The sequence below is a fragment of the Trematomus bernacchii genome, unplaced genomic scaffold, assembly GCF_902827165.1.
Source record: "Trematomus bernacchii unplaced genomic scaffold, fTreBer1.1, whole genome shotgun sequence".
Classification (NCBI taxonomy): Eukaryota; Metazoa; Chordata; class Actinopteri; order Perciformes; family Nototheniidae; genus Trematomus; species Trematomus bernacchii.
The window spans coordinates 3,582,584-3,607,392 of record NW_022987840.1 but is presented as its reverse complement, the minus strand read 5'-3'; the positions used below and the strand labels follow the sequence as shown (position 1 = coordinate 3,607,392).

Genomic DNA, 24,809 nt, shown 5'->3' with positions numbered 1-24,809 from the left:
GAACTGTTTCTTTGCCATCTATACTGCCCTCTAGTGGACCAAGCTAGCTAATGTCAACAATGATGCACCCCACAACCCAAGTTTAAATATTTTCATTTTATTCTGTATTTGTAGTATTTTGCAGAACAATTTTACATAATAGACCACATAGAAGGATACACACATAAAATGAAAAAATTATCTTATGTCCAGGTTTTGGTAACATGTTAGCTGCACACTGTTGCAGACTAACTTGTTGTGTGAGACAATACATACTGCAGTCAAAGACAAACTCTGCTCAGAATGTGGCCGTCACAAAAATATTTTAAACAATATGTCACCATTTAATTATTTGTGTTACCTCTAGCCTACAGGTGGTGCACTGGCAGTTAACTCAAAGGTGTAAAGTGTAGTAAGGTCTGACATTTACATTTTAATGTTATTAGTTTAGCACTGATGACTGACATCTGTCGCCCCCTGGAAAATTATTTTCAGCAGGAACATTGTTATAGTTGTAAAGATGTATAGCTTAAAATTGCTAACAACTTAGCCTATTTAATTTTGGAGATACTGTGAAGTGAATGTATGACTTAATCTACAGAGAATTTGTTTGTTCTATTAATGTATTTACACGTTATTGTAAGAGGGGCTTCTTAAGCTGCACCACTGAACTTTAATTTAATGCCTTGCTTAAGGACATCTTGAATGATTCTTATTCTCACTACGAGAGAAAAGGCGTAGGAGTAAAACTAATTACACAAATGGTTTACTGCTTTTACTTCAAAAGTAAAACTGTGAATATTATGGTTTATTACATTGTGTTATTTTTAGACCAAGTTCATTTAGGACACATTTCTGAATTAAGTTGCAGATTTGTTCAGCTGATAAATATCTGCTGAAGTGTTGAGTTGCATTTTCCCTTCACACTAAATATGCTGCAACACAAGGCGGTGATTTGCTGTAACCAGTGACAAAGGTTAACTTTTAACTACATCCTGTCAGATCAGTTCCTCGAATGGTCTTAGTAACCACAACTTAAGTCAGGAACACACTGCTTCCTGTGTAATGGCCCTTTAAACTGTAAGTATTTGAAAGACAATTGCTCCATATATTTTGTTGATAATCAAAATCATATTTTATCAAAGTAACTAAGTAGGCCTTTATATTCAACCAAATAGTGCACTTAAGTACTTTTTTATTTATGTTATGGTAGACCATAGGCCCACTTTATACTTATATGTCTCAGTAGGACTCGGTATTGTTTTTGTCCCACTAAATTAATCTTGTAATTTAAATTAGGTTAGATTAACAACTGAAAATATGAGCTCCACCTTTACCACCTAACCCTGAAAATATGTACATTGATCCATGAAAAATCTAATATAATCCATTATATATTACAAAGCATTATCCTCCAGATTAAGACCAGCTCTGCCAGATTTAGAAAGCCCCCTTTAATATTTCACCTGATGAGCCCAGAGTAAAAGCTTTTGTTTGCTTAAACTAGAAGGGAATACATGACACAAGTGTGATTTTTGTGAGATTGTGAAAACGCACCGTTGAAGTCACAACAATGCAGCACTAACAAGGGGTTGCTTTTGTTTAGTGCAGTAAAAGTGGCCATTAAAACTGCAGTGGACTCTGAAAGTGATGGTTTTACTATCTTAATGTGATCCATTTATAATCGAGTCTCAACCACATGTCTATGTTAAAACAAATAAACCAAGCTGATTCTGATCATGAGAGACCACAGTGTAAAAATAAAACAACAGACTTCATCACGGAGTTCCCCAGTGAGAACGATTCGGTAACTTTGTGCTTCAGGTCGTTCCTGTTATTGAATGTCTGTTATAAGAATTCAACCGCATGTACCTTTGGATGCCAATACTAATATTCCCTTGGGCTTGTTTTTAACCCAGAAACTTAGAAGATTCCCCCATAGCCTAATCTTGTGAAGTTTAATATTTAATATTACTCAAGGTAACTATTCGTTTTAAACATCCATTGTCAAAAATGTAATATCAGTCTTTAGCCAAATTTGTACGCAAAAACTTTTGTTTTTATTTATTTCAACCAAATAACTTTACATAAATGTTTCTGTTGATGATTCGGCTCAAAGAAGACAACTAGAGGAATCATAACTGGAAGAAGCTGTCTGCCATGATCGCAATGGTGGAGAAGATAAAAACTACCACAATCCCATGGTCATTTCCACCACCAATCTCCATCTTTTGTTATTGTTTTGATTAAGACACCCATGGGGGCAGGAAACTACCTACATATTGTGTGTTTAGGGTGTCATTGCTGGTGTTATACAGTCGAAACTTGAATACAGTGAGTAAGATCCCCTTCTTATCAGATGTAGAATCACTGCTGACATCCAATCTATACAGAAAGACTGTTGGCCTATCCCCACCTCGCTGGAAGACATGGTTCTCTCTTTGTTCTAAAACGTCTTTCTCTCTCTGTGCCTTGATATATAAACACCTCCATCAGAGTGCAAAGATGGCATCATGTGGTCAATCGTGCTTCAGCCACATGGATCCCCTATCCTCACTGAACACGATGGACTCACTTGGCACTAATGTCTCCAGCCCTTTGGTTAAAGATGAGTAACCATGGGACAGTATTTAAAGATATTGTAACCTACAATGGTACCGTATTCCTGAACATTTCCTCATTTGTAAAGTACGATGTGACATTCATCATATGCTGCATATCATCTCGCACAGGAAATGAGCTAACACAACAGAAACTGATTCCTCCTCCTTGAAAACAAGGCCTCAGAATATTGTGTTCAGTGTCAGGTAATATCTGCACTCTTTATCAGTATGTACTTGTGTTTAATGTTGTGAACACAATGTATTCTACCTCATGCGTTAGATGTCTTAAAAGTAAAAAAATAATTGTGTTTAAAGAACCACAATTCATTGAAAGTTATTGCAGCATGTTCTATACAGTAGTTGGCAAAACGACATTGAAACAATTGAGAAGAACTGCAGCAGGTTAAAGTTAAACCTCAAATGACCTCTAGTGGCAGAGAAGTGTTTGTACAACATTTAGTCCAACCCGTCTTAGGGCGCAAAATGGGGTTTTAGATTGTATTAGACTGGACTTGACTTCAGGCTCCAACCTGCCATCAAGCTAGAATATAATTACCTTACAAGGTAATACCACAAAATACTGTGAAATACTACAGGATGACCTAAAGTGACTTTGTTAATTTACATGGGGAAGTGTATCCGCTCCATTTGACTCATTGTAACCTGCAGTCACAGAACAGTGAGGTTTTTAAACCACACATGTTTGTCTTTTTTTGTTATAAAATAACCTCAACAACGGATGGAGCATCATTTATTTGCAAATTACGTTTCTATCTATCAATGACTGATTAATCGACTCACTGTTGCACAATGCAGCACCTGGAGGTCAATACTAGTTTTAAAGCCATTGCCGTTCGTTCTGCAGTGGCAGTGAAGGCTACAAAAGTATTTATTGGTCAGGTTGTTCTAAGCGCGTTTAAGAGCTACGTGCTAAGCTTTGTTTCATTTTGTGTGATCAAATGGCATTTGGCTTTGACCTTTACTGCAAGTGACATCAAGTGAGATGTCTGCACACCTACCTGGTGACTTCAATACCACAAAGACCCATCAATGTACAAAACAAATTCATTGTGTTGTTTAATAGTTAAGATGGCATTTTATATACGCAAACCAAAAAGGTTTGTTATGCTTTGACTCCTGTTGGAGAACATGTATATCCAGTTTTAAATGATTGAGGTTCATATTAAGAGTTCATTTAATTATTAAAATTAAGCTCTTAGGGGCTTTAGAGCACGATGGTGACTCATTTAGCTTCAAACAACTGCTGAAAACCCCCTGATAAGGTTCTATTAAGGGTATCAAACCACATCTCTGGTGTTGGTATTCAGAATCATCTCAGTACTGAAACATATCTCAGTACTGAAACATGTATGAGTTGTGTTTTGAGATACTAAATTAAAACAAGTGGCTACCTTTGTAATGATTATTGCAGTTCTTGAAATTCAGTAAAACACAAACTGTTGAAGTAGAAAGTATCTCCATATTTCTGAATTGTCTTTGACTGAAAGTGTATTGTTTTTCTAAACTAGTATTAGTATGTGTCTTCCTTTTATTGAGGTGGCATCAATATGACGGCTACATTTTTTTATAGAAGATAATTTCGGTTTCCTGTTGACTTTTTTTTCTTTCTGGTTAGCTGTTGCATATTCATAGAAGCAGAGTGGAAGTGGGTGGAAGGATCTACACAGACTCAAAAGCTCAAAGGGTCTGAAACCACATCCTTCGTCACGCCACCAATGATGATGATACGTTTGCAGTGACACCAACATTGTTCCATGAAACATTCACACAGACATCAGCGCAGTGACTCAGTCAGATGCTGAAAGTTTAGGTGGAAGGATTTCAAATTTAAATAAGGTAAGATACGGTTGATTTATTACATTTCTTTGTAATGAGAAAAAGAGAATAGTGAAGAAAAATGTTTTTATTATAAGATGTTCAGCTGGTTTAAGAGATGATTTATGTATTGCCTTTAGTTCTGACCGGTCAATGTCGATACTCTTTAATGACTGCATTCAAGTATTGCTGCTAATGCTAATGTTTTTGGTAGACAGACTTTGCGCCTTTGTGAATTAGATAATTAACTAACCTTTGTCTCAAATAAACAACAAATCTCACAGATAGTCTCAATTTATTTTCTCTAAAGTTTAACTACAAAACACATTTCTAACGAGAATGTCTATATTTAGTTTCAGATGCTGTTTTATTCCGTCTAACCAGCGGTTGATAACAGTGGGTTTTCCCCATGGCTCTTAAACACCTGTTCTTATTGTTGCTGTGGAACCTCACTTTGATTCCCCATGTTGGTAAGTTTCCTTAACTTATTGTTATCTTACTCTTGTATTGACATATATTTTTCTCACAATAATGTCATATATTTGAGATCAAGTTATTATTTGTACTCTTCTTCATTGTGTTTGTCTTGATGCTGCGGCCTTGCCCGACTTTTCCTTTAAAAACATTTCTGTAGTTCATTTAAAGAAACAAGTTATTAGACCTTTGTAGAGCATGCATTTTAAATAAAATAAATGCAATAATCATTGACCACACTTTCCTTTTTTGATGCAGTCACGTCTTTGTGCAATGCCAGCTGCACGACAGATTATAAGGCCTCACTGAACTGTTCCTGCTTGGGCTCTGTGCCGCCATTCGCTGTCCTTCTCAATGTCACGTGCAGGTACAGTACAAGGTGACTGATTATTCTGATTCATGTTAGTGCATTTCAAGTTTGTCAATTTATTGAATATAAACAATACTATATCATATCAGATGGTCTATAGTCTGAGAGACAGCTGTTCATTTCCCCCTCTGAATTCGGTTTTAGATATTGGGCTTTTAGGAATATCCATGACATTTAGATGAATCCTATGACGTCAGTTGTTAAGTACCTTGCTTTGATATGATGGAAACACTTTTTGCACTGTTTATCTAAATAATCAATTTGAATACATCACATGGGCTGTCAGAACATTTCATTACTTGAGAAAATAATAATCAGATTGATCGATAATGATTCATAGGAAGTATGACCGCGAGAAATGCTCTGGGAGCTTAATTGATTTAACACTGTGTTATCTGTTGCAGTTATGGCGACGATGTGTTTCATGGCAGCTGTGAAGTCAAACCCCCTCAGTCCTGGTGCGTAATGCAATCAGAGGACATTGATAATGTTGCATATGTTGCAACCGAGTGTACCACGACAGTCAGTCAACAGGGTGATGATCGACTTTTAGTGAATGCCAGTGAGCCGTGGGGGCTGGCTAATGTGGGTAAGTTAAAAACACTATATGATTTTGAAGATTCAGTGGTTTGCATTTCGCTGAACAGATAAGAGGATAACACAGAATTAAATAAAGGTCACCGCATTTACATCCCTTATGACGTGTTGAGTGACATGTATGATAAAGTCGTTTTTTAAATATTTGTAGCATGAGAATTATTTACAAATTTAAGACATATTTAAATATAATACATATTTGTATACATATTTTTATATATATATTTAATACTAGTTGAACATTACATTTTTACATTTGTATGTCTTTTTATATGTTTCTAGTTATTGTGTTTTTTATTATGTTTTTAATTATTGTTTTATTATTTTACTCCCATTGTGTTATTTTATATTGTATTTATTGCCTGTACAGCACTTTGGTCGACTGAGGTTGTTTTAAATGTGCTATATAAATAAATAAAGATTGAGATTGAGATTATATTTAAGAGATATTTAATGTGTATTAAATATGAAAATTAGACATATTTGAAGCACTTTCTCTCCTGTTGAATACAGCCACTTCTTTACAGCTTTCGTTTGAATTACTATACATTAAACTATTTTCTGGTTTGTTCGAAGGTTTATATAATTCAGAGATGACTATAAGCATACTTTGCAATCCTCACAATTGGCAGCAAACGCCCTCCCACCTGCATTACCCTCCAGATTAAGATAAAATAATGCTCAGCTGCCACTCGTGGTGTAGAGCATTGTTGGCAAACATTTTCAATTTCATAATATTCCCCTGTTCCCCCTGGGGCTTAACTTTCACAGTGAAAGCTCCGCCTCCTGTCGGTGTCCAGGTGACAAACACTGACGGATTCTACAACATCACCTGGCACCTCGTCAACAAAAAAGACTGTCTCACATACAGTGTGCGCATAAGAGAGAGCAAGAACTTGTCAAAGGTAATATGTGGGCAAAAATCCCAAAACAAAACCAAAACAACAGGCTGTTTATTATTGTCTCTGCTGAAGAAAAAACAATTATATTCTTTATTCCTTTCTTACAGGATCCAGTTTACTCCCTTTCAGTGGGACCACAAAGGTTCTTCCTGTTAGACAGTGAGCAGCTCCAATCACATGTGCGCTATACTGTGGACATTCAGGCCAAAATGTGTCCTGGTAATCACTTGCTTGGTCCTTGGAGCGAGTGGAGTTCCAGTGCAGAATGGAGAACTACTGGAACTTCAGAGATTAAAGGTAGAAGAGCCTGAAGCCATTCAAATAAAAAGACGTGTCTCAATATAAATCAGACTGATCAGACTGCCAGTCACATAATGATACTTCATCATGTAAATATTTCAGAGAGTGTGAAAATAGCTTGTAATTAAATGTATTTTTCTATGTTATATGTCCCTTACAGGAATGAATGAACAGTGGTGGTACATCTCCCTGCCTGTCATTCTTGTCCTTCTTGTGTTGCTGGGTTATTCCAAAAAATCGTGAGTACTGTAAACACTGAGTACTGTTACAAGGCCTTGAGCCATGGCGTCGTAAGTGCTGAGTTACCAGCAGTGATCCACATGTCCATTTTTACCAAACTCAATACATTTTTATAATGTCAACCCCTCAACCACAAAAACTAAATTAATCTGTCTTCAAACTGGTCGTCTTTGACATTCTACTACTCGCATTTGGACAAACTTGCAGACATTAATACATTTGGACTGAACTATTATCATTACAGAATTGAAATAAACAAAGTGTGTTATAGGTTAACTGAATCAACACTTAATTAAATCGGCAGTCATTACACAAAAAAAGAACTAAGCGGAGAGAAATAAAATATAATCTTAAGGTCACAGCACTTTGTCTTCCAGTAAATGATTAGCGAAGCTTCTCTCTGCTTCGATCAACATGTTCCTGGCATCACCTCCCACATGTAGAGAAACCACTGCTGTGCTTCATGCAACACATTGCACCAAAATGGCTAGCAGACATAGGAAGTCATGCATAGAATCAGAGAGCTGAAAACACATCACGGTCACGTGAATAAAAAACATAAGCTTGAACAAAGAAATGAACTTGCATTTTTGTTTCCATCTTTGATAGAGGATAATATAAGATGATGAGAGCAATAATTCAACTGTGGTTCTGTTTAATGCACTGCTTACATAAGCTATTTGCAATGAATCTAATTAGTTGCAGCAGTGCAGGCGTCCTGATCACTTTGCAGACGTGTGATATTTAGATTTAGCTTTTGTTTCAAGTGTTTTAGAGGGATGTTGATTTAACAGGAAACTCATTTTAGAGGCCGCACTTTGTGGTACAGTCGATATATATTGTGTTATACTTAGAAGCGTTTTCTTATATTTATCCAACTACTTTCATATCAATGAAGGATGACAAATACTAAAAACACATTTTAATTAATTAGCAATGTAAGCCACACCCTCTAAAATGAAATTAGAAATCCTTTATTTGTCCCGCAACGGGGAAATGTACATGCTGGTGCAGATAAAGTGAGGAAAATACATTAAAAAAATGGCTAAGTATGCAAATGTTAATAATAGCACAATAAGTAAATAAACAAAAAACAAAATAGCAGATATGTACACCATGGTAAAAAGAAAATAGCAGTATATTAGTGACCATATTGGTATTGAATCAAAGCGCTAGCTGGTACTGTAGGCCAATTGTAAACTGAGAGACATTTTTTAAATCAACACCTCTTTAAAAAAATGTCAGTAAAAACATTGTGACCTGAAGGTGCGACAAAAAAACACAAACCAGGCAAGCTTTTACATCAACATTATTTCCACTGTATTAATTGTATCCATTTAGATTATTAATGATCATGGAGGCCAATAAAATCCCAAAATGCACAGCACTTTGTTTAATTAAAGTCATTAGCTAGTCAATTAACACGTCCTTTCTTGCCTCACTTTTTAAATGCTAACGGCGAGTCGGAGAAAAGTGACTTTTGAAAGGCTAAAAGCAGACAAACATGGATTGAAGAAGATTAGATCAAAATATTTTGTGAATTGACACTATCTTTTCAATATATTTAGACTTGAGGACTTTGCATTGCTCTGGAGTTGTTGGAAATGTCTGGATCACACAAGCTAGATATAATCCTTCCTAGCCACCACTTGAATCTGCCCTCACATACTGAAAACAAAATGAGCTCATCAAAAGTGACAGAAATTCAGAAATAATTTCATATTTGTTTCAGGTGGTGTCAGAAAAAACTCCAGCAGATTGTATTCATCCCCAAAGCAGATGAGTTTTTCAAGCCACTCGACCTCAGCTATGGAGGGAACTTCAAGGTGAGAGAAAACAAAACTAACTGAACTGTGTGTGTAGTTTCCAAAATACCCAGCAGGTGTTGCCCTACAGGGTTTTTTTAGCACATCTGGACCGTGCTCGATGGGACTTTCCCTTGACTTCACATGTATTTGAATGACTCAGTGTGCAGGGGCTTCAAGAGGCCATTTGTTTCCCTGTCTGTCTGACATGCTGTGGGTTGATATCTGTGTATCACAGCCTGTTCCACCCCAGTGGAAAATACCCCTGGTGCATTCTGTCAGTCTAAAAAAAGCCTGTTTTCCACCTGCTTGGGGCACAGAGGGAGAATTATGTGGGTTATAATTGTTATTGTTAAGCTTACTTTTTAACCATTATCTTTTCCATCACCTTATGTAAAATATATTTCCTATCTTTTGACACCCAAAGAAAGACTGATTGTTATTTTCTATGAAAGACTGCATCTTCATGTTCTACAAAACGTCACTACACATGTTAATACTAAAACCTTACTATTTAAAAGAAACACACATTACTCATTGCATGTGTTACTGTTACTCAGTTACATTTTCTATAAAAAAATGTACTTATTCAATATTCAATACAAACTATTCAAGTTTTTCAACCACAGTAGTATTATTATCATCAGGGGTGTGCCAGAGATGTTGTCTGGTATCATACTGTTTCTTAATATTTGGAAGTCACTTTTAAGTAATCTTTTCCTGGAATGAAAGACCTATAGTATAGTATATTCACACTTGTATACTGAACTCATCTCACAGTTTAGGTTGAGTGAAAAGAACAATAAATGCCTCTAGTGTCACCTGTGCCATCATCATGTTCCTATATGATTAATTGAGTGTTGTTTAAATACCGTATCTTTATCGTCACCCCTGTAATATCATCAAATGTGTATTGGAGTATTCTGCTTGTAGTGTCACGTTGTTACTACGTCTAGCTCCAAGCATGAGTTTAAAATCTGAGTGCAGTTACAAGCATTGGTCAGCAGAATGCGCTACTGCATCAAATAAACATAGAAACCATGCTTTGAGAGAGGAAGTACTGAAAGGGGGAGGTAGCTTTTGTAGCCTTTTAAAGGTGCTTAACTGAGCCTTATGAGGACAACGTTCTGCTTTCATTTGAATCAATGTCAAATACTTTGTCCTGAAATGGGGTAAGGCAAGCTTGTTTAAAACAGACGATTAGTAAATAAAAACATAATAATACATATAATATAGTAATATGGTATGGGACAATATGTGAAATGAGATATTGTCTGTGGCACAAACGCAAATTATGTCAGAAAGGGCAAGTGAATTAAATTAAATTATTACATGGAGTAAATGAAATGGCTTCTTTTACCTAGGCTGTCCACACGTGTCTTTTTTTGAGGACTTTAGTGGAAATAAGACAAATTTAAAAGGAATAAGATGTTTACAGTGATCTGCAGTCCACCCTAAATAAGTAATATTTTTTCTTGAATTTTGATAGAGAAATACAAATGTAGGCCCCAGTGTTTGGACCTAAAAATCATTCTTTAAATACAGATAGTGCGCTAGAATGTGAATATTGCACTCTCAAATTCATCAAACTGTTGAATTTCCCAAAACGCACTAAAACATCATCCTAAATCTCCTGCAAAAATCTGTAACTGTGTATTACTGACAGTGAAACAACATAATATTGGTCCGCGGTGTGTAGTGCTTTGACAGCTTTGAAGTATAATGCTTTTTACTCTTAAAAAATGCTGTGTATATATATATATATATATATATATATATATATATATACATAATCCCTCTATATCAAATCTTCAAGATCTCTGCAAAAAACTGAACTCGCTCTTTTGTTCGAGTTTGACTGCACTATCTCAGTCTTGTGGTGCAGACTGCTTACCTTTCAGAGATGCTGTTGAGCTCTGTAGCTCAGGATGTGGTGGCTTTGGCATATGAAAACGGAGTCATGCTTATCTGGTCATCACTCTGCTGAATGGAGACTATACAGTACTGTATATGGCTGCAGAAAGTTAACAGAGTTGTGGGGAGAAAAAAGTCAAAATCACAATTGTACCTACTTAACTGATTTCAAAACATAAAATGGTCTCTTTTCATAATGGAGTGAATCATTGCAATATGTCCACATCATTTTCACATGCTGGACTCACTGAAAATACTTTTTTATTGCTTGAAATATAAATATATTCAGTGTAAATCAAGAGCGTTTAATTATTATAAAAACCGTGTTTAAACAAGACAAAAGTTCAGACACTAACTGATGTTCTCACTTCAGACAACCCAAGAAATAGTTTCCTATACTTCAGCATCATGTTGTGTCCGTACCGGCCTAATTATTAGATGTATATAACCCTTCATCATAGTAGCTTAATGTTCTGATGTATCCTGCTGAACACTGTGAAATCATCCGTTAATAAATACATTTAGGTACTTGCCCGAGTATCCCACGCTTCAAACAAGCAGAAAGAGTGGTAAAAAACACCAAGTGATTAGATAAGGAGTAGGTTATTTCCATTTATGACGTATAAAGTTGCCCTCATGCACTTTCAAGACAAGTTTTTTTATCAAAGCGCTGTGTGTCATTTCCTCTCTTGCAGCGAGATCGAAGGGAAGATCAGTACCATTCTCGTGTCTCTGGGTCTAAAGATCCCCTCCATGTTCTTATGTTGCCTAATATATCCTTGACTACACCAACGTGTATCTGAGTAAAGTCTATTAGAAGAGAGATGTTCACACATTATTCACATTATTCTGAAGGGCAGATCAAAGATCACAGAAAGCAAGAGTTTTATAGCAGTGAAATTGACTGTTTTTGATGTAGCTTCCTTCCATACCTTCCAAAATATACTATTGTCTGTTACACAACCACTAACATAATGTCAGCTTCCAGTGGCAAGCTAACAAACTACATCAAATAAAATAAATATGCTGACTACACTAACCAATTCGCTAGCCTCTGATTTTCAAAATTAATGTTTTCTTTTTCTTTAATTGTTGCAGGAGTGGGTGAAGCCTGTCTTCAGCGAGTGTGATTACGTGAGGATCAACTCTCATGCTCAGATGATTGGTGAGAAGCAGCCCAAAGTCCTTCAATGGAACAACGAGAAGCAAAGTAACAGGGAGGGCAACGGGATGAATGGAGGTGTTGATCTCTTCCACATGCTGCAGCCAAACAGCGACTCGCTGCTGTTCTTCCAGGACGGAGGCAGTTCACAGGGCGCCGGTCACTCCACCGGACACGTCTCCATCCATACTGTAACGCTGTCTGGAGAAGAAGAGTTTGAGGAGGAAGGGGTGTCACAGAGCTCAGTCAACACCTTCAGAAGTTACCAAGATGGAGAACATATCGGTTCATTTGAGGGGGACAACAGAGAACACGCTCGATATGATTTAGAAGAACCTCATAGGCAAAGTGGGTTATTACCACAAGATGGAATATCTAATGACTTATTCGAGGAAAATAGAAACTTTCAGCCGCCTGCTCAGATGATTGAACCAGAGAGGGTATCACTGGTCTCGTTCGCCTCAAACGAGCAGTCAGAAGATGGCTACCCTCGCATGGACCTGGACACTATTGACAGTGGATTTGGAGAGTGCAGCAGCCCTGGAGCCTCAGACTCAAACATGGCAGGGCAGATGGACTCTGAATTATTTCATGATCACAACAGCTCCAATTCTAACTATGTCAAACAGTGGATGATATGTGGCTCGATACAAGAAGGCTCCAGCAACTCAGAGAACGAACTTCACGAAACACAGTGATTGTTCCGCTGATTTACTGCCATCATCACAGCTGTGGGACATGTATTCAACCCTTAAATGTTTTCTGTATGTCTTTATGTCTTGTGTCTTTATTAGGATCCAAATGTTCAAATGTACTTTATAATACTTAAATAATGTTTTAGCAACCTTTTGAAATGTACTTGAGAATGTTCCTGAATGATATGGACGGGTAAAGAGTTCCAGCTGACCATGGCTCTGTACAGTACATGACTGTTTTCTGTCCCTTATTTGATTTAGATTTGTGTAATACAAACCTTCCTTCTATTGTATGTCGTGTTTGATAGTTATGTTGAGCATACTGTGCTATAAACCTTTGTGATAATATATGTGGTGAGTGAGTCACTGTAATATTTCTGACAAAATGTAACAAAAAAGAATTAGACCTCTGTCTTAACCATTTCAGTGTCTCCAGCATTTCAGTTACTGTGGTTCTATAGGAGCACTGCAGTGCACATCGTGCTGCCTTCTTTTGTGCTACTTGTAGTTTGTTTAAATCTTTTTCTGCAGCACTAGACCAAACAATAATCAAGCTGCGACAGAACCAAAGCATCCAGAACTTGTCTACTGACATCTATTGGCAAATATTTTACAATTATTTTTACAAGTGACACACCCCTTCCCATTTTTACAACATTATCAATTTGTTTAGACCCAGATAATTTATGATCCAGGGTTATAGTTAGCAATTTTGTCTCCTTGACCTGTTCAATTTGAATATTGTTTAAATGTAGTTGCAATTTTAGTTCACCTTTTAACTGATGATTTGATCCTATTAATAAAGATTTTGTTTTTCCAGCATTAAGTACTAACTTATTATTTATGACCCACTCTGATATCAGTTGTAGATCTTTATTCATAACATTTGTCAACTCTCTTGTAGTCGATGCTGCATAATATATTGTTGAGTCATCTGCATACATTACAATTTTGGCTTTTTCTAACACTAATGGTTGGTCATTTGTAAAAAATAGAAAATAAAAGTGGTCCCAATCAACTACCCTGAGGTACTCCACAAGTGACTGTCTTCATCTTTGACAGACTTCCATTAAAAAAAAAAATAGTTTGACTTCAATTTGTCAGGTAACTTTCTAACCACCTCAGCGTATCAAAATTAAAACCATATTGTTCCAGCTTGTGTAACAACAAAGAATGGTCAATAATGACATCAAAAGCAGAACTAAAATCAAGTAGTACTGCACCCACTAACTTCCTATTATCCCGGGCGATGTATTAATCTGACAGGATATGTCGCTTTGTAACAATTAATGTTATAACAGTGTAATATGGGGGTAACGTTGGTGTAACATGGATTCCGTTATGGTCTAATAACGGGTGCAATAACAGTAAAATCGCTATAACATGGGTATAATATGGGTGTATAACAGGTGTAATAATATTGTAACATGGGTGTAATAATAGTGTAATATGGGAGTAATAAGAGTGAAATTACGGTGTTATTTGGGTGTTATATTGCTGTAAAATGGGTGTGATATGGGTCTAATAACAGTGTAACATGGGTTTAGTAAGGGTGCGATGTTGGTGTAATTATGGTGTAAAATGGGTGTAATAATCGATTAATATGGCTGTAATACAGGTGTATTAATGGTGTAATAGAGGTGTATTCATGTGTAATATGGATGTATATAGAGTGTAATATGGATGCAATGTAGACAATAGCAAGCAATAATCTTCAAAAATAGAAGAATGAATAAAAAATGAATAAAATCATTTAAAATCATTTAAGGTTTAAAAGATGGACATAATTGTTGACATTTCCATAAAATACACTTTGATTTGAAGTAAATTGGCAGTATCAGCTCAGCATTTACTTCTGTATACTGTTCATCATAGTTAGTTGTGAACTTTGTTCTTTGTATATAGTGTGTTTCTTAAAGAAAAAGAAGCCCCCCAGGTTAGACATTTTACATTTCCAAATACAATGAACTGATTTTCCCCTTTTTTCTGCATCATTTAAAGTTATGTATTGCTTCTTTTATAAAGAAACACAATTTATTGATAGATCATAATAAAGCACCAAGAAAGAGAACATTTATTTGTGGGCACTCGAGATGCATAGATGTGTATTGCTTTGATTCAAAGTGCTGGAGGAAATGTTCTGTTTATTTTATCACTGTCTAAAGGAGCTTAATTTTCTCATTGTTTTGCATGCTTCATTCACACGCATGAATGTGGCCTTATCAAGATGTCAGATTATGACTGTTTTTCTCATGCATGCATTTTCTCACTAACCACTGTAACCATCCGTCCTGTTATTTTGCAACATCAGTAAAAAGAGCAAACTTGTAGCAAGTGTTCATTATCTGTAAAAAACAAGATTATTATTTCTCTGGCCTTTACTCCGTTCATCAGAAGGAAGTAGAAAAACACTGGCTTTGACAATCTATTCTTGAACGTTAAGTTACGAAGAGAATATTTGCCTATTTGTTGTTGTTTTTATTACCAAATGTCATGTTTCAGATGTATATAGTTACTTCACGTACACTATGGTGGAGTATTTTCGTAATTCAACTCAGGAAAGATTACTATTTATTATAGGCACTGTAGTTGATACGACATAACATACTGTAGGTATATTTAAGAGTTTTGCGCTTTTGGTTCTGATAAACATGTTTCCAACAGTGTAAGATTATTTTTCCTACTGAAAATCCCCCTTATGGTTGTTGTAGTGGGAGGGGGAACTGTTCCTCATTTACTTTCCAAGTCCAGAGTTTCCCTGACAGCTTATTGTCTCACTGTGTTGATTGTTGTTGAAATACAAGTTTGTCGCCCTACAACACTCTGCCTGCAATTGTCTATACTTTTAATAACCTTCTGGTGCAATGAATATTGTTTTTTCATCAGTAAAATCTATATTAATATTGACAAGAGTATTTAAAAACGGGGACATGCGGACAAGGAAAATATCAACAATCAATTGTCAGAGGTAAGAAAACAATTTGGGTTTATATTACCTCGACAGGTTTAGGAAAAGATAAGAAGTGTTTATGTACAGATTCTTAGATGTGAACGCGTATAGATCCCTCTTTGTGTTGTATTTGTCATACTCCAGCTACTGATTTTGTGGTGAACTAATGTCTAAAACTCTAATAACTAATTATTCACAGTGAAGGTCAAACATACACAATAGGCAAAGCGACGCGACGGAACCACAATGCAGTTCGGCAAAGCTTGACGTCACCCCATTCAAAGTGAATGGGAAGCGTCTCCGTTGAAGCACGCGACGGATCCGTGTGGACGTTACGTAATATTGGTCCAGTTGTTATTGCAGCGGAAGATATTGCTTTCCCATAAATTCTTCTAGTTTTCTATTTCTTTAAAGCAATCAATCACTCACTCAATAAAGAGTAGATAATGAGTTTTTTTTTTTTTTTAGGTATTATTTTTGTGTTTTTCCTTTCTTCTTCGGACTGTGTGTTTTGTCAGTATATGTAGGTGACAGATTAAGGAATTAATGGAGGTTTGAATACAGATGCTCTCACAAAATTAGTTAGAATCACTGACTGGTTTGTATTATATGAGTTATATTTTGTGCAGTACACAATTTAGTTACCACTCTTTCCCACCTTCATCAAAACATCAAATTAAGAAATAGTCAAAGGAAGTCTGTTTTTTTGGGCTTGAAAGATCTGAAATTACAACATAAAATCCAGTACAACAAAAACATTATTACAAAGAAGTGACACAAAAGGACAACCATTTAAAATCATATTAGTAAAAGGTGGCAATGCTGCAAATAAATGTTTCACTGGAATTATGATCAAAAGCAAGAGCATGTGCCCATAACCACACCAAAAAGGTGGAAGATGAAAAAAAACGGTGACGTAAAAATGGGTTGACTTCCTGTGACGCTATCGGTGATAAGGTGAACCTCAGTTCCACCACTCATTCACCATCTGAGACATCAACACGTCAGGACATCCCCGAGGTAAAAGCACTTTTCTATACACTATACATCATAGAGCACATGGCAAATGTTACATTTCTTGTCTTTTTCCAAAAATCTAAACTTCAGGTATATTCTTTTGTAAATGGGTTGTATTTAAGGTGTATACATTACTGCTAATGTTGGTGTACTGGAATGATACATGATTAGTTTTAATGATACTGATAATACATTCAAAAAAAACACTATAATAAGAAATGTTAAATTAATATCCACAGTGTGATACTTTCATCAATGGAGACATGAAGTGTCTGAAGCTCCTGTTCCTGTGTTGGATCTCCAGCATCCTGACAGTGACCAGCTGCATCAGAGGTACCGCTCACATGTCTGATCACATAGATGTTTTATATTGTGGGAAATTATTTAATAAAGCAGCATATGACAAATTAGGGGATTTGAGGGAAATGTCAAACTTTAGAAATGATTTCATCATTATATTATCTGACTGTCATCTATGATTAACATTTGAGTGATGTTGCGTCAATGGTGGGAAGTACATTTACTCAAGTGTTCTTAAGAAATGACAGCTGGGTTGCCTGTGACTTATGTATTTAAAATGTTTTATTTAATGAGATACCCTACTAAAGGTTAATCCAGAGGCTCTGACCTTTTTGGCTGATGATAGTTCAAAAAGCAGTGAGTAGTTATCATATTTTAGATATCCGTGGCATTTATCCTCTGAACATATCTGATAGTGTCATGTAAAATAACTACACCAAAATAATACAAATGAACCAATATGGATTGCGGATTTAATTCTGTCCTACAAATAACAGAACAGATAATAACAAAGTTCATACCCATAAAATAATCATATAAGCAAAAAACTAATGGGTAAAAGAAAAATCCAACCGATAAAAAACCATGTCATACATTTTTTTATGTAAAGGGTTGTGTAAGTCAATGTTTTATGTTGCTCTGTTGCACATGTGTGTGACAGCACTCATTTGTGTGACAGCACACAGTTGTGTAACTTCAATAACTTTTTTTTAATAACATAAAATGTGTCAAAATGTACATGGCGATTAAATCTTTTTTCTTCCCACTTTCGTACTCTAGTTGATGGACACTCATGTGTGACTGCCTATTGGGACACAGTTACTTGTGTCGTCAACATCACTGGTATTCCTGTGGGACAGACAAACACCAGCTACAACCTGACATTCACTGACACTTCGGGGTAATTGCACTTATTGCAGGATTATATGGATAAATGTCAAATGTTACCTTCTTTTTACTGCAATTATTGTTGTGCCAAACTCATACATTAATGGTCTTTTGTTGTTTTTGAAGTTCTAGGCCGACTGACCACTGTCCACTTGTGGAGAGAAATCACACTTACAGTTGTGTCTGTAAAGTAACGGAAGGCTCAGGCGGTGATTATTATTATGACATAGATCTTTGTCATGAATCTGGCTGTCATCCTGTAACAAAGGTCTTTAAACCATCAGATAACAGTAAGTATGAGTTTATTGTAACTTATAACTGATGCTAGAGTGACCCATATGTGTGTTGATGTCTTTTTTCATACATGGAAGAAAACTAGGATATTTTACAGTACAGTGCTTATATTAGGGAGAGATACCAACATCAAATAATAGGAAATAGCTGTGTTACAAAATGGGTTGTATATATTGGAAGGATTCACATAGTTTATGTTTTTATAAATGTGTTTGTAATCAGTTCAGCTGACACCACCGCATAAACCTGAGGTCCAAGAAACACCAGAGAATTTCAACATCACTTGGATAAGTGGGTACGAAGATCACATGTACCTCAAAACTTTCCTTGACTTTGAACTCTTACTTCAAAGCACTGAGAGCAAGGTAAGACCAGTATCATAAATAATACTTTGACAACATGTTTTGCTATACTGTATGATATATCTAAAAATGATTAATTTGTTTTATTGTTTTAACCCTTCCCCAGACCCTTAAAGCTACTTCACAAAATATGTATGTACCGATTCCAAGGTCTACACTTAAACCATATGCTACATATTGCATTAAAGTGAGATCTAAAACTAATCATGCTGAATATGATGGAATTTGGAGTAAATGGAGTCCATCGACATGCTGGAAAATTGAAGCAGAAGAAGGTGACATGACACTTTTTCAGTATCACAAAGGTTTTGCAGCACTGACTGTCACTCATATTCAGATATATTGTACATGTTAAGTCTGCTCTTAGCTGTATTGCGCTATGTGTATATTTTGTAGAAAAGGTTGGTTTATAATTCTGTCCTACAAATAACAGAAGAGATAATAACAAAGTTCATACCCATAAAATAATCATATAAGCAAAAAACTAATGGGTAAAAGAAAAATCCAACGGATAAGTAAAGGGTTTGTGTAAGTCAATGTTTTATGTTGCTCTGTTGCACATGTGTGTGACAGCACTCATTTGTGTGACAGCACACAGTTGTGTAACTTCAATCACTTTTTCTTTAATAACATAAAATGTGTCAAAATGTACATGGCGATTAAATCTTTTTTCTTCCCACTTTCGTACTCTAGTTGATGGATACTCATGTGTGAGCACCTATTGGGACACAGTTACTTGTGTCGTCAACATCACTGGTATTCCTGTGGGACAGACAAACACCAGCTACAACCTGACATTCACTAACACTTGGGGGTAATTGCACTTATTGCAGGATTATATGGATAAATGTCAAATGTTACCTTCTTTTTACTGCAATTATTGTTGTGCCAAACTCATACATTAATGGTCTTTTGTTGTTTTTGAAGTTCTAGGCCGACTTACCACTGTCCACTTGTGAGGAGAAATCACACTTACAGTTGTGTCTGTAAAGTAATAGAAGACTCATATATAGGCGCTGATAATTATTATGACATAGATCTTTGTCATGAATCTGGCCGTCATCCTGTAACAAAGGTCTTTAAACCATCAAAGCACAGTAAGTATGAGTTTATTGTAACTTATAACTGATGCTAGAGTGACCCATATGTGTGTTGATGTCTTTTTTCATACATGCCTGCGTGATATTCGAACATTACAGAACATCAAGAAACTAGGATATTTGACAGTACATTACTTATATTAGGGAGAGATACCCAACATCAAATAATAGGAAGAAGAAGAATTGGGAGGGATGAAACCCTCTTTTAATGGTCACACATGCAGAGCACACAGCACACATAGTGACATGTGTTCTCTGCATTTAACCCATCCTAGTACCAGGAGTCTAGTACTAGGAGCAGTGGGCAGCTATTGTACAGCGCCCAGGGAGCAATGGGAGTGAGGGGGGTGTCCAGTGCCTTGCTCAAGGGCACCACTGCAGGGGAGGTGAACTGGGACCTCACCAAGTAGAAGTCCCACACTCCATATTTAGGTCTGGTCGGGGACTTGAACCAGTGACCCTACGGCTCACAGTCCAAGCCCCTACTGACTGAGCCACTGTGTTACAAAATGGGTTGTATATATTGGAAGGATTCACATAGTTTATGTTTTTATAAATGTGTTTGTAATCAGTTCAGCTGACACCACCGCATAAACCTGAGGTCGAAGAAACACCAGAGAATTTCAACATCACTTGGATAAGTGGGTACGAAGATCACATGTACCTCAAAACTTTCCTTGACTTTGAACTCTTACTTCAAAGCACTGAGAGCAAGGTAAGACCAGTATCATAAATAATACTTTGACAACATGTTTTGCTATACTGTATGATATATCTAAAAAGGATTAATTTGTTTTATTGTTTTAACCCTTCCCCAGACCCTTAAAGCTGCTTCACAAAATATGTATGTAACGATTCGGTCTACATGTATTAAACCAGATGTTACATATTGCATTAAAGTGAGATCTAAAACTAATCATGATGACTATGATGGATTTTGGAGTAAATGGAGTCCATCGACATGCTGGAAAATTGAAGCAGAAGAAGGTGACATGACACTTTTTCAGTATCACAAAGGTTTTGCAGCACTGACTGTCACTCATATTCAGATATATTGTACATGTTAAGTCTGCTCTTAGCTGTATTGCGCTATGTGTATATTTTATGAATAACTTGAGTCTGAGTCTCAAAGATCTGTATCAATAGCTTTGTAGAATAATGCAAACATTTCACCAGCCCCCTTATAGACTTACAGTCATCTCTGTAGTGTGACTTACTAATTCTGTATTATTTCATAACACTTTCTCAGAACAAGATAACACATTAGTCATTTTGATCAAATCTCTGGTCCTGCTGTTTGTGGTTGTTGGAGTCATGCTGTTTTTACTCTACAGTCCCACTGCAAGGTAATGCCTCTGCACTTTCAAATGTTGGTGAAAGGAAAATTCAAGATCACCATAATTGCCTAAATTTGCTCTGCATAGTGGTTGCAATGAGATGGAATGTATACTCAATCTAATCTTATCTGATTTGTGTGACAGAATGAAGATAAAAACATTGTCGCACACACCATCGCCAGCGCCTTTCTTTCAACCTTTATTTCAACAACACGGAGGCAATCTCCAGGTGAGGTGCTAATGCAATGTCCTTATTCTTGTATTAGTGTCTTATTTAAGGAAATAGTCTCTACTTTAGGTAAGAAATGTGGTCCAGAGGTCTGTTGTTAACATGACATTTAATTCAATTTAAACTTTACCACAGTGGAAATACCTTGCAATACAATGGTCAGAAATACTTGGAAACAAAATGATGCAAATTACAAAGGAAATAACAACACATAAATTATACATTTTGCAATTTCCTTTCTACTCAACTGCTGTGTTAGTTAAGAACATTTACACGGAAAAAGTCACAGAGGATGCCCGCAAGCATACTGTTTACTAAAAGAGTTTGTGTAATAATCTGTAAGGTATTTCATCTTTAAAAAGACCATAGGGAAGTTAGTATCTCTGTGAGGCTGTACTTAGGCGCCGTTTACACGAGGAGAAAACTGCTTGTATCTGCATAGTTTCGCGTGCGTATAGCCTTATTATTTACACGAGGCCGATAGAAACTGACCCCACAAACAATAACGGGTCCCAAGGTGGATAGATTTGCAAACGAAACGCTCTGGGGGGTCAACCGAGTCCGTGTAATCACCTCGATACGAATATTTCCTGAAAAAATAACGATAGCCCCGCCTCTCCTCACCTCTCCTGCTCACTGCTGTAGCAACTATCAAAAATAGCTGTGTTAATTAAACGCACAAGGGGTTCTTGAATGAAATAATATTATAAAAGGCAAACCAGAATTGTTAACGCCCAATATACTCCTTAAACAAAATAAACAGAGTCAGATTTCATGCATTGATCCATTATATTGACAAAGGAGGATCTCACCCGGTGTTTGTAGAGAATATCTCTCTCTTTCTGAGCCGTCCTCTCCACGGAGACGTGCTTCTTGGTCGGGATGCAATATCCACAGATTCGGTTTCTTTCAGTTTCTTTCAGTTTCAGTTTCGGGGCTTAAACAGAAGGGTAGCCATGGCAACATTGCAGCGGGGCTGCTCGGTTGCTCTTCTTCGCGGCTTTTGGTGTATTTTGGCGGAAGTTACAGCGCCACTTACAGTCCCAGCATATGTACTACAGCGTTTCCAGCGGCCTCGTTTGAACAGACACGTTAAATGAAACAAATGCATGTGAACGGAAGACTTTTTTGAATACGCATACTGTGCATAAACGCAAACGGTCCCGTGTGAGCGGGGCCTTAGACACTGCAGTGCTTTCTGCTAAATGCATTACAGTGTTACACTTCCCTGCTCAGAATGAAAATGCTAACATGCAGATGATTGGCAGTTTCACTATTCACCATGATCATCTTAGTTTTTTGTGTTTACTTGCTAACACTAAACACAATGTCAAACGAATGCCATTGATTTTCTTCGTCTTTCAACATACACCCAAGTTGTGGATTAAATAAATAAGATTGTGACCTGGATGAAAAGTCAGGGGATCATTAGGGATTACCTTTAGTGCACCATGAATATGTGAACCAAATATCAAAGCACTGGCAAATGCTGAGATATTTCATTTTTTAATATAGCTAATAAATATCAGCTCAAATGATCCAATGTGTCTATGATGAATATATAATTGTAACTAATTTTAACGTATTGTTAATGTATCTCCATGCTTCTGATTTTTTAGGAATGGCTTTCACCTAAAGGCAAGTATGTGTTAGCATACACAACTGAGGAGATCTTGACAACCGATGATGTGATTGTTGTGCCGAAACCCATTACAAAGGAGCCAGAAGAGAACGTGGACTACCACAACCCTACAGTCCATCTGACCTTCACTCAGTGTCAAAGCTCCTATGTTGGTTTACCCGGTGTGCATGAGGCTTCCCCTCCTTTAACTATGATCTATCCAGGAGACATGTCTTACACCCAGCTCCCTTCCTCTGTGTGGGGGGTCGGCGTTGGAGAGGTCGAAGTGGCATCCTCTCCACCTCAAGATGTCCTAAACATCAGCTGTGCAGACTCTGGCTGTGAGGATCCGACCCAGAGCCCAGAGTGCAGTTTACCAAACAGTCCTGTGGAGGACATCCCACCACCGTGTTACTGTAATGATTACTGCATTCTCAACAAAACAGCAGAAGGCTTTGCTCCTGTTTTAGTATCCAGATGAAGCAGCAAATTGTTGATTCCTTGCAAGAAGATGAGAGTTAAAAATACGAAATGCTCCTGTCAGTTGGTTCATCCAAATGTGTCTGACTATAATGGCTTTATATTGCATTGCAGGAAAAGATCATAATCAGTCTTGATGCTTGTGTGCCCGCATACACACGTTTGACCTGTCCCAGATAGCACTTTTTGTTTTGCAAGTATGTGTGTTTTATGGTTTGAATTTCCTGCATCATAGATGAACCAGTTGCATTGTATTGTTGTATACACTCCCTCTGCTTTGGCTTACTTACATTCGTTACACTTGACACATTAGCAATACTGACCGCAGAATGTAATGACCTGAATGTGCGTGGTTTGAACAGCTGACTTTAAACACACACAAAAAAAAGCAAAATGTTTTTTATTTGCCTGTGATTTTACTTTATCTTCACTTATTAAAGAAGATAAACGATGAGAATAAACTACAAATGTATTTTGAGAGGAAAGTACTGTTTTGAAGATGCTCAGGATATACAATTTCCCAAGGAGATCAATACATTTCTCAACGAGATCAATAAATAATCATTTCAATCAGTCTATCAGTATTTCTGGAGGTGCTTGTATTGTATCGTGTCTTTTTGATGATTGCTGGAGGGTGACCTTACACTTCTGAGTTATTATGTTGATTGTTTGGAGCATGTGATGCAAGACACATGGGAAGTTGTACCCTTATTTTAAACAATGATTCAATTATAATGTCATGTAAAAAAAAATGTATCCAGGTTTAAACAAATATATTGTATATGTTGATGTGTTGGCAGCGTATTAAACCATGTGAGTCATTAAGCTAAAGATGACTCTGAATTTTAATGCTAGGCTATTTTTTCTAAAATGGTGGCTATGGGGTAAAGTGAACCGTGGGCCTTGGGGTAAGTTGAACCAGTTTTTCAATGGAGAAATTAATGAAAGTAGGCCAAGTTGATAATAAGAGCTCATTGTAGGCTACATTTAAAGTTGAATTTACCCTGTGTTTGATTGGTAAGATGAATGAAATTGTATCACCATTTGTATGATTACTTTTCCTTTTATTAACATGTTAAAAAAAAATCAATCAATTCAATCGAAATTTATATTAAAAATATTTGAAAAACTAAACTTGTATTTGGTTTGTTATTTATTGTTTAAAGTTACCTTTAAGATGTTTTGTAGGTATGCCCAGGTTTGAACAGGTATGCCCAAGTTTGAACCATAGACTGTATATATGTTTGAACAGTGGTTCAATTTACCCCCTGACCTGGATCAACTTACCCCTAACGCGGGGCAAGTTGAGCCACAACACTTTTTTTTTTTTAGAAGTAATATTTTCACTGCCCTT

General features: G+C 36.6%; 2 protein-coding genes across 3 annotated transcripts; both read left to right on the top strand.

Annotated features, from left to right (window-relative positions):
- Positions 1–4,337: 4,337 nt before the first annotated feature.
- Positions 4,338–15,207, top strand: il21r.1 (interleukin 21 receptor, tandem duplicate 1). Of its 2 annotated transcripts, none has more exons than XM_034112781.1 (9): positions 4,338–4,439; positions 4,772–4,888; positions 5,151–5,259; positions 5,667–5,851; positions 6,631–6,764; positions 6,869–7,058; positions 7,222–7,300; positions 9,034–9,127; positions 12,119–15,207. In XM_034112781.1, exons 2-9 carry the CDS (start codon positions 4,828–4,830, stop codon positions 12,878–12,880), a joined length of 1,614 nt encoding a protein of 537 aa, XP_033968672.1. In that variant the 5' UTR covers positions 4,338–4,439; positions 4,772–4,827; the 3' UTR covers positions 12,881–15,207. The 2 variants fall into 2 exon arrangements, with proteins under 2 accessions (XP_033968672.1, XP_033968671.1); XM_034112780.1 differs by having other exon boundaries at positions 5,151–5,271.
- A 1,610-nt stretch (positions 15,208–16,817) lies between these two features.
- LOC117468613 (interleukin-21 receptor-like) lies at positions 16,818–24,281 on the top strand. The gene is made up of 13 exons (XM_034112848.1): positions 16,818–16,847; positions 17,084–17,177; positions 17,925–18,045; positions 18,159–18,322; positions 18,549–18,691; positions 18,795–18,963; positions 19,382–19,502; positions 19,616–19,785; positions 20,361–20,503; positions 20,607–20,775; positions 21,038–21,134; positions 21,270–21,354; positions 22,974–24,281. The coding sequence occupies exons 2-13, from the start codon at positions 17,108–17,110 to the stop codon at positions 23,454–23,456; spliced, it is 1,935 nt and encodes a 644-aa protein (XP_033968739.1). The 5' UTR covers positions 16,818–16,847; positions 17,084–17,107; the 3' UTR covers positions 23,457–24,281.
- The last annotated feature ends 528 nt before the right edge of the window (positions 24,282–24,809 follow it).

What these genes read in the sequence shown, in the direction of transcription:
- il21r.1 (XM_034112780.1), top strand. Translation starts at nt 4,828, where the DNA reads ATGGCTCTTAAACACCTGTTCTTATTGTTGCTGTGGAACCTCACTTTG. An exon ending in CACTTTGATTCCCCATGTTG is followed by an intron (nt 4,889 to 5,150) that starts GTAAGTTTCCTT and finishes TTTTTGATGCAG; the next exon opens with TCACGTCTTTGTGCAATGCC. An exon ending in GTGGGGGCTGGCTAATGTGG is followed by an intron (nt 5,852 to 6,630) that starts GTAAGTTAAAAA and finishes TAACTTTCACAG; the next exon opens with TGAAAGCTCCGCCTCCTGTC.
- LOC117468613 (XM_034112848.1), top strand. Translation starts at nt 17,108, where the DNA reads ATGAAGTGTCTGAAGCTCCTGTTCCTGTGTTGGATCTCCAGCATCCTG. An exon ending in AGTGACCAGCTGCATCAGAG is followed by an intron (nt 17,178 to 17,924) that starts GTACCGCTCACA and finishes TTCGTACTCTAG; the next exon opens with TTGATGGACACTCATGTGTG. An exon ending in CTTTAAACCATCAGATAACA is followed by an intron (nt 18,323 to 18,548) that starts GTAAGTATGAGT and finishes GTTTGTAATCAG; the next exon opens with TTCAGCTGACACCACCGCAT.